This window comes from Danio rerio, chromosome 13, assembly GCF_052040795.2.
Source record: "Danio rerio strain M-AB ecotype USA chromosome 13, GRCz13ab, whole genome shotgun sequence".
Taxonomy (NCBI): domain Eukaryota; kingdom Metazoa; phylum Chordata; class Actinopteri; order Cypriniformes; family Danionidae; genus Danio; species Danio rerio.
In genome coordinates this window covers 22,364,189-22,377,202 of record NC_141033.1, presented here as the reverse complement: position 1 = coordinate 22,377,202, position 13,014 = coordinate 22,364,189, and the positions used below count along the sequence as shown (strand labels likewise).

Here is a 13,014-nt window from a genome sequence, read left to right as displayed (position 1 = left end):
GAGGTTGGTGTAGTCCTCATGTGTCAAACTCTCTTCCTGGAGAGATGCAGTTCTGCAAAGTTTAGTTCCAATCCTAATTAAACACACTTGATCAAACTAACTGCGGTCACACTAGAGTTTGTGAAAAATCTTATGGTCCATTATACCGATAGAAAAGCATATCAATAAAATCTAATTAAATAATCTACATATAAATTATGCTGATATTTTTGCGATAGACTCATCCGTCATTGCCCATATATGGTTCGCCCCTGCCTAGATCAAGTGTTGTGGAATGGATTGTATATCCTTATTGGGTATGCAGGCCTGCAGCCCCAATTTTAGAAGCTTTTGACTTTGACAGAAACATGTTTAAAACATAAAGCTGCTTTCATTCAAGCAAAATAATGTATGAATAGAGCAGAGCTCATGCAAATATCAATATAATCAGAAGCTTTCTTAACTGCTGTTTTCTCACCACAACCAATATTGCTGTTTGTTCATTTTGTTACTAAGAGAAAAAGCATATACATATCTACTTATTAAAGTAAGTAAATACACTTTTCATGCTAACTTTCTTCTTCAAACTTCTTTTCCCTTCTTTTCTTCATTTTTTTTTATATCAGACTTTAACTGTGCTGAGAATACTACACCTGAATTGCTTCCTCAATCGAATTTAGACAGAATAAATTTAATAGAAGTCTACTTAGAGATGTGTGGAACCATGTAAAACTTTCCAATTTTTCTGAAACCTGGAGTTTTCTGTGGGAGCCAGGGATTCAGTTTGGGTTTGATGTGTAAGAACAGCATCCACCACAGAACAGGCACTGAATTACCTCCAGGTTCGCGTTACAAAAGAGAAAAAAAAAAAGCACAAAGAAAACTTTTCTCACCAATGGGCTTCTCACAGATCAGCCCCTCGGTGTTGGCAGTGCAGGGTTTGGCTTTGAGTCCGGCTACCTCAGCTCTTTCCAGGTAAGCACAAAACCCTGAGTCACTCGGCTCTCCTGGTAACCACTGCAGTGTGCTGGCAGTAAAGGGAGACGCGTCCTCCCACCCCCAGTATGAAACATTTATCTTCCTCAGACCCACCCAGGGAGTTAGTTTCTGCAAAAGACAAAACACATTTCCTCATGTCTTATACACACATATAGTACAACATATGTCACAATCTGTATTGTCAATAATTAGTGAACATTTTGGGCTTGTTATATTATTAGGTTTTTAGGTTTATGTGTGTTTGTATATGTAGTACAAAGTATTCATAATATAATATAGAATAGCTTGAAAGAAATTTTCCATGATGAAAACTTTTTTTTTCTCAAGTAAAATTTATTATGATTTATAAATTCATTTATTTATTAAAATGCATTAATAACAAATTATTTTGGCAATACTTTGAAAAAAATGTTTCTTAAAATAATATAAAAGAAACATAAAATAACAATAGGGAATCAAAATCAATACATAAACTTAAACATTAAAAGTCAAAATGGCATAAAACAAAACAGAGTTAATGAATGTATAAATTAATCAATTAAATAAATAAAAACACAAAACAAAAACAATAAAAATCCTAAAAATAACAGCATAAAATGAAAAAACCAAATGTTAAAATATTAAAACAAAAAAGCTTTACTACTAAAGATTTGTCAATTAAAACCCATCATGATTTAAAAATGAATGAATGATTTCATTAAAATCCAAACAGCTTTTGGGGTTCTCCCACCTGGCCACACTTTACCTTCTTATTTTGCAGACTTTGTAGCCTTCTTAACACTTTTGGCAAGACGGTTATGCTTAGTTCAGACTGCGTGATTTTAGTCCCGATTGTGGCTCGCCGACAGGTTTTGAGAAATCGCCGACAAATGCTTGAAATCACAGGCAAATCGCTGCTTGTGCACGTGAGTGACAATTACACAGTACAAACTTTTAAAGACACGATCTGAGAGAATCGCAGATGAGTCGCCGATGCCTGTGAGATATTTGGCATGCTAAAGATCTGGAGCTGTCGGCGATTTCAAATCATGCCGTGTGAATTGAGTTTTGACTGAAAATAACATCAGCCATCACCTACAGCCAATGAGAGAGCAGCTTTCACTTGTGTGTGCGTGTGTGTATACCTGCTGCAGGCCAGCGGAAGGCTGGGGGAGAATAATATTTGGTTTATTTGGACCCACGAAATGGAGGAAAAACTAGTGGAGGTTTGACAGGACTCAGGAGCAACCGTGTCTGTTTGACGTTTCATACAGAAAGAAATTAGTTTATTATCAACGTTAAGGAGAAATGGCTAATTCCCTTTAAACCCAGGTGAGCAAACATGTACATGTTCTACCCCATTAAAGGCTTCTTTCTCATTATGTAGTTAATAACAAAAGATATACTACATGTTTTTGGCTGTGAGACGTAGTTTGGACGAAGTTGTCGGCGATTCTTCCTATAGTAAAGTCATGCAATGTGAAAGTCCCTGTCGCAGATCCATCTTGCGGTGTAAACAAAGCAGCGACGAAACGCTAGCCCAGATAGTCATGCAGTGTGAAAACATCTGTGACATGACTACTTTAAAAAACATGCAGTCTGAACTCGAAAATAATTATTCTAAACTGGAAGAGCCCTCACCCTCCATCTCACACTTATTGCATAAGAAATGTTCTTTATTTCATTTAAAAAAAATAGAGAAAATTAGGTACTCTCTTTACTAACCTAGCACTTTTTTCATCAAACCGTGGGAACCCCTTGGCAAACATGTCCACACTCTTCAGCTTGACCCTGTTCTTTGTGATTGAGTCTGCACACCTAACTCCTTGCTTGGTACTGGATACTAGTTCTAGTCAGCACATTGTAGACATGTATTTTCTGTATGTAAGACTGCACTTGTGTTTTTGTTTGTTTGTTTTGTTTTTATTTTTTGTTTTGCTCAAAATACTCTTCAGTGCTTATGGCGACACGGTGGCTCAGTGGTAAGCACTGTCGCCTCACAGCAAAAAGGTCGCTGGTTCGAGGCCCAACTGGGTTATTTGAAGTTTCTATGTGGAGTTTGCATGTTCGCCCCATGTTGCCGTGGGTTTTCTGCGGGTGCTTCGGTTTAAATTAAATTGGCTGTAAATTCAAATTAACTTGGCTGTAGTGTGTCTGTGTGAATGTGTATGGAGGTTTCCCAGTACTGGGTTGCAGCTGGAAGGTCATCAGCTGTGTAAAATATATGCTGGATAAGATGGCATTCTGCTGTGGCAACCCCTGATGAATAAAGGGACTAAAATGAATAAATGTATTTGTTTACTGATACATGATTTAGTTGTACTTATGTTGTATTTTTGTTATGTGTTTTACAATTTATAAATAAAACAATTTAAAAAAAAATCCTTAATAGCTAAATAATAAATTTAACTAAATTATTTGGCATAATATTTTACATTCTTGGAGGGAAAAACCCATAAAATACCCTGAAACAAAGCAAAAAATCCTAAACAAAGCTATATTACAAAAAATAGTTACTAAGTTAAAAACAAAACAAAAAGCAGGTAAAAACCTAAAATACCATAAACAATTGCAAAAACAAATGTTAAAATAACACAAAGCAGCGTCTATGCAAATAATTATCATTATTAAAAAGTAGTAGTAGTAGTAGCAACTGCAGGCAAAAGCTGTCATTTCCAGCAGCCAATGCAGAAAAGTTCATATGAACTTATTTATTATAAAACAAATGAATAAAAAACTTTGAGTGCTGTTTCCATTTGCTGGGTGCTGAAATGTAATTGAGCCACACATCTGACATAAAGCTTGTTTAAAAGCATTAAAGTCACTTTGAACACAGGTTCAATGAGCTGTTATCATCCTGCGTTCATAAATACTCGCGATTATGAACATTAGTGTAAAGACCAGAAAGGCGTCTGAAGTTAAAACGATAAACAGACTGACATATTTACGGATGTGGTAAATTCAGAGGAATAAAAGAGAAGCATTCATCTTCATAAACCTCAATTTGAACTCAATCTGAACTCGATTTTTACCTCATTACACAGTTTCTGCTGGACATCCATTCAGAGCACCTTGACGTTTTGATGGCTAATAAGCATGTCGTCTTTGTAGAATATGTGCTATAGTCTTACAAATACAAGTTTTTTCTTCCTCTCTTTTATTTCTGTCTTCTTCAAGGAAAGGCAAAAGGCCAATGCACAGTTTAATAATCAATTCAAGGCAAAACAAATTGAATTTGACATACCCCAACCCTTCAGATTTTCCATTCAAATTAACAACTTCCCAGTATGAAAAGGTCTGGCGTGCTTTGATTAAAACGTTTAAAGGGTTTAAGATCTCCCGTGAGTTTGTTGAGCCACAGGAAGCGAGCGTGACTGTCTGTATGAGTGACAGAAAAGACGAAAAATAGTGGCAACTGAGAAAAGCAGTGCATGTGAATCTTTTTCACATCAAAGGTGGGTCCTTTAGAAAATTGTGTTAATCTTCAAAGGACAAAAGCTGCTTAAACATCGAGGCTCACGCCGCAATCAGCAAGGGAGCGGATTATGGAGAGTCATTCCTTTCCTTTTAATTAACACATGACAAATATTTACACCACAGCACCAGGGAGACTCCACAGATTTTGAGCAGAATTGGCTTTTTAGTGAAGGCATGAGTAAGGTTTTTCGACTTGAAGTGTAAGCTGTACTGACATTTAGAAACAAACCTATACCCTGAAACATCTGCCACTACATCTGGATTTGACACAGAGACTAAACAAGTAAACTGTAAAAGCTAATGTTTGTATACTAAGACAGAAAAACCTAACATGCTTGGGGGCTTTTAAAGAATCACTTTAAAATTGGATTTGAAAAAAATCTTTAAAAAAATAGTTGGATAGAGGTGTTTGTGCCAGATTACTTGCTATAAAATATAACTTTTTTAACAAATCTACAATCCAGACTCATTATGAAAATGTACCCATATATACATTTACAGACAGCATGAAATGCGTCCCAGTAGGTAATTTTTTTTCTGGAGTTTTTGTTTTCGCAAATCCACCAGAGGCCACTGTGTACGCTATTTCAAATCTCAAATTTCTCTCACGATTGCCATTAGTGCCTGCTGTTCTCGCATAAATCCACCGGAGGTCTGTGTCAACTGACTGAGCAGTCCCGAAAAAGAAAAGTCCCCTGATTTTTACCATGTTTTCAGATCTGACCATGTTCTCACCCTGTTATTTACTTGTTTATTTTATTTTTTGGCTTTTTTTTTTAGTTCTACCAGGTTTCTGGAACTGTTGTTTGCCGGACTCAAACCCTGTCATCGAAAAAGTACAGCATCTTACCACCACATATGTTTTCGTTTTAAAGACGAAATGCAGCCATACAAACTTCTGGCTACATAATTTGTCTCCAGAAATGTATATAGAGCTCCATTTTCAGAATAAGCCTGTGTTGCATATCTAAAATCTAATATGATGAAATATCACTGATAGTGTCAGAAGCTATGCTCCCATCCACCTATTTTTTTTTTTTTTTTTGTGAATTTTAGAATATCACAAAAAACGGTGAATTAAAATAGCAAAATTGTGCATAATAGTAAAAAACAAAGCAGCTTCACTGGTAAAAACTACTTCTACAACTTAAATACATTTTATAACTAGTATTTCGTTGTAGTTTCACAGGAAGTAACAATTTAATTTTTTTGAGTGCATTGAACAGAATGCATGATTTTTTATATGCAATATTTCATTTAGCACCTAAGTTAAGTTTGAAACTTCAGATGAAAACACACAGTCCTGCACATGACATACACTACCTGACAAAAGTCTTGTCACCTATCCAAGTTTCAGGAGCAACAAATAATAACATGACCTCTAGTTGATCATTTGGTATCTGAAGTGGCAATAGTGATAGTGATGGCAATAGACAGTAAGTGAAAGGTAAAGGCCTCTATTTTACACTTATTGTACCAAAATAAAATATGATCATGACTTGATTTGAAATTATTTAATTAGGACAGTACCGTCTGCCTTTGCTCAGACTAAAGTCTTGTCACTTAACAGAAATCATGTACAGTATAGAATCTAAAGTCATGTTTTAGTGGAAAAAGAATGAATATTATTGTGTATGACTGCCATGAGCTTGGACGACTGCAGTCATACATCTCTGCAATGACTCAAATAACTTATTAATAAAGTCATCTGGAATGGCAAAGAAAGCATTCTTGCAGGATTCCCAGAGTTCATCAAGAATCTTTGGATTCATCTTAAATACCTCCTCCTACATCTTACCTCAACATTCTCCATAATGTTTATATCTGGTGACTGGGCATGCCAATCCTGGAGCACCTTGACCTTCTTTGCTTTCAGAAACTTTGATTTTGTAGCTGAAGTATAAGAAGAAGCGCTATCCTGCTGAAGAGTTTTCCCTCTCCTGTGGTTTGTAACGTAATGGGCAGCACAAATGTCTTGATACTTCAGGCTGTTAATGTTGCCATACACTTAGCAGATCTCTCACACACCCCTTGCAAATACTGAATGTAACCTCAAATAATGTTATGTCCTTCACTGAACTCGACTGATTTCATTGAGAATCTTGGGTCCATGTGGGCTCAGATAGGTCTTCTACAGTATTTGTGATGATTGGGATGCAGTTCAACAGATGATTCATCTGAAAAATCTACCTTCTGCCACTTTTCCAAATGATTAACTAGAAGTTATTATTTGTTGCTCTTACAACTGGGATCGACGACAAGACTTTTGTCAGGTAGTGTACAACAAAAATAAATTAATAAATAAATGAAATGTTGGCACAATTTAAACACTTTTCCTTGTTTAAAAAATATTGTGAGCTCAATATATTATTTTGTGGCCTCAGTCTAGGCCAGGTGTGGGCAAACTTGATCCTGGAGGGCCAGTGTCCTGCATAGTTTAGCTCCAACCCTATTCAAAAAGACCTCCCTATAGAGTTCAAGTGATCTTGAAGACACTGATTAACTTGTGCAGGTGTGTTTGACTAGTGTTGGAAAAAAAAACTCTGCAGGGACACCGGCCCTCGAGGATCAAGTTTGCCCATCCCTGGTCTAGGCAAACTGCACACAAAATTAAAATGCATTGTACTTCCTGTCCATGCATGCATTCTAAAAATTATTATTATTTTTTTTTTAACAATGACGATTGCTATAGCTTATATCAAAATGCAGCCTGTTCTCAATAGAAGCAGCTATGACCAGTTTGAAACAAATCTAGAAAATCTTAACCATTGGTTGTGTTCTAGATATACACCAAATCACGTATCAAGACAAATCTACGTCAGTATTTGAGCTGAACTCACCCGCTCCTGCAGCTGATACTTCTGCAGCTCCTCCAGGATGAACTCCACCTGTCTGGCTGATGTCAGAGAGGCGATGCTGCCCTCCAGGTTCTTACAGTAGTGCTGGGCGTTATCATAACTCTCCTTGCTGGCGTTCAGCCTCAGACACACATCTCCAACCTGACTCCAGTCCTCACCGCACAAATGAGCTGAAAAGAAACAGAGAAATTCAGTATAAAGCTTCAGTCCAAACTAGGCCTTACTCCCACAAAATATTGGAAAATGTTGAAAACACTGAAAATTCTGAGTGTGCTCCACATAGGTGAATCAGCTTGAAAAACACCTGTAGGAAAGGTACTCTTTCCTTTCTGTTTGCACCAGATACTTACTTATAAACACACACAGTTTTACAAAGATATAGTATAGATATCACCTTTTTGAAAAAGTACTTTATATTGAATGACTTCAGCTTACTAAAGCTGTACTGTCCACCCTACTCCCACTTTAACCTTTTATGAATTTGTTTGTTAAAACTCATTTAAAATTGTACTATTTATTTTATGAAGTATAAATCCTACAATTTTAATTTCTGTGTAAATGCATTTAGAACACTACAGAGCCGCATTAATCTGTGTAAATGCACATTTTTGCGGTTTCATGCTGCTTCAGGTTTGGTTTCTGTGCCGCATTTCCTCTATAAAGATGCCTTTGTGAATAAATAAATAATTCTACAAAAATATTAAGTAAGTAAGTCATGTGTTTTATATAATGCATTTACTGTGTATGACCATGCACCCAAAGCACTTCACAATCATGTGGAGGGGTCTCCCTACTCCACCACCAGTGTGCAGCATCCACTTGGATAATGTGACAGCAGCCAAAGAACAATGGCGCCAGTGTGCTCCACACACCAGCTATAGGTGAAGTGAAGAGACAGTAATACAGTCAATTTTGTGGATGGAAATAAAAGGGAGGTCATGATGGGTAAGGGCCGACGGAGGGAATTCGGCCAGGACACTGGAGTTGCACCCCTACTCTTTACAAGCAGCGCCATGGGCTTTTTAATGACCACAGAGAGCCATGCTAACGTCTCATGTAAAAGATGGCACTCACTGAGAGTATGGTGTCCCCTTCAATTTACTGGGGCATTAGGACTCACACAGACTGCAGATTTAGCACCCTCTCCTGGCCTCACAAGCACCACCTCCAATAGCAACCTAGTTTTCCCATGTGGTCTCCCATCCATGTACTTAACAGGCTCTGCCCTGCTTGGCTTTAATTAAGTAACCAGTCTTGGGCTGTAGGGTGATATGGTTGTGGCCATAATCACTGCAAATGTCTTTATTTGATTCTGTGATTCATGCGCAAATCAACATATTATTTTGATTTCTGACTAACATTAAAGTCTGGAGTAATGACTACTAAAAATTCAGCTTTAACAACAAAAATATGAATTAAATTTTACAATACTCTATATTAATAATAGTATTCAAGTGATGTCAAATCACCCTTGATTCTATAGCACTTTACACAGTGTGCGTTGTTTTAAGGTCACTTTACAAGGACGAACAGGAAATTAGTTTTAAAAAGCACTATTTCATTTTGTGGGACATATTCGATATATTATGCAGGTAGCAGAATAGTGGTAGCCAACAGTTATTTTAAATCATAAAAAGATTTCACAGCATTACTGTTTTAATGTACTTTCATCAAATAAATGCAGCCTTGGCAAGCATGTGAGAAAAAAGTACAACTTTTGAACAGTAGTGTAAATCAAATTACATCATGAAATTAAGAGCCATGAAAGCCTTTGGGGTTTGAACTTATTACAGCGAGCAGCACAAGAATAATTAACCGTGACGATGGTTAACCACAAAAACCAACAGTCAGACAGAACCCTCAAATTCCTGAAAAGCCAAACAAAGAGGAAAAATACACAATTATAAAACCACAAAGCACTAAAAATAACATTAAAAAACATCTCCCCCTTTACTTCAAGACATTTTATAAAATGTGGCTGATTATCTGCTAAGATAAGGGCTGTTATACGATGAAGTGAGAAACAACTGAGTGCGGAAAAAGAAAAAAAAAGAGAACAATAAACTTTGGGTTTGTTGACAGGCTGCTCGGCCATAAATGGATAAATATCTCAGCTATCTTGAGTAATTACTGCTTGGAACTGGCCCTCTAGTCTAGGCACTATCCATCTGCAAAGGTCTCCATTTTCCATGCTTGGATATGCACATCTTTACTAGAGTTAGAGTTGTGCAAATACTACAAGTGTGTGTGTGTGTGTGTGTGTGTGTGTGTGTGTGTGTGTGTGTGTGTGTGTGTGTACACCAAATTGAGCCATCAGTCAAAAGTTTGACAGATAAGAAGTGAGTTTCTAGCATTTGTCCTTGGAAAAAAATCCTGATATTGGCCCAGAGGCCCTGTTTACATCTGGTATTAAGATGTATTTTGGTGATTTGAGCTTTTTCTGATCTTTTGATCTAATATTGTTAAAAAACCTTGCACTGTTAAAAAAATATATATATTCATTTATTAAATAAAAAGAAGTCTTTGTATTTTGGTATTTACCAAGGTTCTCTGTTTATTTACAGTTATGAATTGCATTATGGGACCTTGATCTCTTCTCTGTCTACTTTTGATGTTGAAAATGCAACTCTTGACTATTTAGTAGCTTAAATAAATATAAATAAATAATGAAATAAATAAAGTCTGTAAAATAAGACAAAAATGTAGGCAGATTATTACCAGGGTTTTGAACCAGAATTTGCAAGATCAACTTAAGATTTAAAATATTCAAATTGTCAATAAAGTCACGTTTTTGCAAACAAACAGAAATAGTTGTGATTTTGAATACTTTTCTATAATATTGTGTTGTAAATGAAGAAATGAATAAATAACAGTTCTGTACTATCTAAAGGTTAAGAAAGTAAATTAGTGAAGCTGACCATGTGAACTCCATTAAGCAAAATGGCAAAACAAATGTGACGATGGCGTTTATTAATATTTAATATGAAATGCAATATTTGTTAGCATGTATACAATGGGTTGTGTGAGTGTGCATCTTTTCTGGAGACTGAGAAATGTAGAGCATAGATACAAAGTGTGGGTTTGTAGACAAGAAAACATGTCTTCCCAAGGGAGACACAGGAATGTTAATAATACATCAAACGATGGCACTACTTCCTGCTCTCGAACTAGATCAGATCAAATAAATCAGGTAGAAATGCCCTCAGAGTGTGGAAATGGGTTTCCTTTGTTTCTGCATCTGAGATATTTCAAGCATTTTTCAAACTTCTCCAACTTTGCCTCTTTCAAAATCTTGCCCTCTAAATAAATTTCAGGTCAGCAAATCCGAAGTCAACAAATCTGAATATGCAAAGTGGTCACAAGTAGTTCTAATTCTAGCAAGGCATTTTAGTGCTCTGATCATAAGTGGTCGGTCGGTGCTTTTTCCCAATTCAGTATAAACTTGTTCAAATGTGTGACCAATTGTATTTGGTTTTCAGTTCCCTCTTGTTACAATTCCGACTCTGATTACAAGTGAGCGGGAAATCAAGGAAATAAAAATGACAGTCCAGGCTGATTGGAAATACATACATCAGCCTACATTTCTGTGAAACTAAAATTACATTGCTCCAGGTATATTTCATTGCACATTACAAATGATAGAGGAATGCAAATCTGAAATATGTTACTTAGGTTAGGTTGTATGTTTCAGGTACACTTCTGTCTTGTACAAGTCCACAAGGAAATGGGGCTTGTTGTACCGTACCGTACCACTGACCTAAACTCAACCAATTGTGTTTTAAAAAGCAAATGTAAATGAAATGTGCATGCCAACCATGTAGTTTACCTTGATTTTGCATTGCTTTTTTCTCTTTAGTTTAACTGTGCATCAGCAGACTCTAATCCAAGCAGCACAAGCACAACACTGTACAAAGGTAGCTACTGAACAAATTGACAGAACAAGAGGTCCAAATAAAAATAAACAGGTAAAGCAAACATATTCAATTACAAATCAAAAACACTGATTTATGATTTTGTTTTGTTGTTTTAACAAAACTGGATGAAAATAATCCTCATTTGTTGGTAAAAAGTCTATGTAAATAGTTAATATTAAACCTCTGTAAATAGCACATACATATATATATATATATATATATATATATATATATATATATATACATATATATATATATATATATATATATATATACATATATATATATATATATATATGTACATATATTTCCATAAAGCCTGTGCTGCAATTTGAATGTATCTTTGGTACAACACAGTGAATAATGAAGTATTATGAAGTATGAAGTCAGAACTTGAAAAGGAAGTGATTTGTTAGGGGAGGGGGTTGTTTAATAGTAAAATTTCTGCAATCAAACAGTTGTTGCATTTCACATATGTTTTTGAGAGTTTCGTTTTTGTTTTCTTTTGCGCTCTCTCTCCCTTTTCCCTGCTTTTTCTGTTCTGCCCCAGGTGTGCGACCACTGGAAGAGAAGATCGTCATTCATCATTATGACGCCACTCGGCGCACCAATCAGGAGCTGGTCGACCACATTTAAAAGGTATTCGCTTGTGTTGATCCAGAGGAGCACCTGAATAGAATCATCTATTTTTTTTTTTTTTTTTGTAGTTAGCTTATAGAGGAGTTGCCACTATCACACCTTAAGTAGTTTAGTTAAGCCTTGCATACAATGAAGATTACGGTTTTGTCTCTACATTTTTCTTTGATTAATAGTTTTGTGGGTTTTGGTTTAGCTGGATTGCTTTGTTATATTTATTTCTAATTATACTTTTAACACTCTAGTTTTTCGGCTGATTCTGACATTTAAATTAATATATTAACTGATTAATATATATATATATATATATATATATATATATATATATATATATATTCAATATTCAACACATTCATATATTCAGTGTTTAATAAATTATTAAGAAATTAATAAAATACAATATAACAACATAAACACGTAACACAATCAACAATGTGTGCAATCAACTGAGTATTTGCATTATGAAATGTTTTCTGTAAGTCGCTAAACGTGGTCAACCTTAAACTATTTAGGGCCCATATACATCTATATGTAGCATTGTCTGCTTGTAATCAGACTAACAAAACTGCTTAATTCCAGATCTGAGGAAGCCCTAAAAATAGAAACTTTCCTGTGATCTTTCCAGAGCACAGCATGATCAAAAAGTCAACTATACACTTTAATGGCATTTATACTGTTGTTCAAAAGTTTGATGTCAGTGAGATTTAATTTTCAGCGTTCGATCTGTTATGCTTAAAGGGCTGCTTCAAAAGTACAAAATAAAAATAGAGGAATATACATTTAAATAGCAATCTAACTTAATATGTATGCATTTTTTTAATTAAATTTATGTTATGAAGTCAGTGCTGAATCTTTATTCTTCCCAAAAATGCAGTGAAAGACACAACAAACAAAACAAAAATACTGACCCCAGAATTAAGTGTAGAACAGGGCAAACAATAGCACAAATGTTGTTGTTTTTAAAATAAAGATTCAATGACGCTTAATCAAAACAATGCAATGCAATCTCCATACTTTAACTCACCAGGTAAAGCATGACATTCCTGCTGTTGTGGCTCCCACTGGCAGTTAATGTTAAGCGAACAACTCCTGCAGTTCACCAGTTTGCTACAGACCTGCTCACTTCGAATGCTACATTTGGTATGGTTCTTGATAGACTGAAAAACAAGATA

The 13,014-nt window shown here is 35.6% G+C and overlaps 1 protein-coding gene across 5 annotated transcripts in view; it reads right to left on the bottom strand.

Annotated features, from left to right (window-relative positions):
- atrnl1a (attractin like 1a) overlaps positions 1 to 13,014 on the bottom strand; it is a 465,931-nt gene that overhangs the window by 315,731 nt on the left and 137,186 nt on the right. For 4 of the 5 annotated variants that reach the window (XR_015505851.1, XR_015505852.1, XM_087279119.1 and 1 more), the window contains exons 15-17: positions 12,867 to 12,999; positions 7,275 to 7,462; positions 873 to 1,086 (exon numbers count right to left, since the gene is read on the bottom strand). Coding sequence is in view for 2 of the 5 variants with exons in the window: in XM_087279119.1 (XP_087135245.1) it covers positions 873 to 1,086; positions 7,275 to 7,462; positions 12,867 to 12,999 (535 nt within the window). In the remaining 3 variants the exon portion in view is untranslated. Of the gene's footprint in view, positions 1 to 872; positions 1,087 to 7,251; positions 7,463 to 12,866; positions 13,000 to 13,014 lie in introns of all 5 variants that reach the window. The other variant, XR_015505853.1, reaches the window with a different exon arrangement.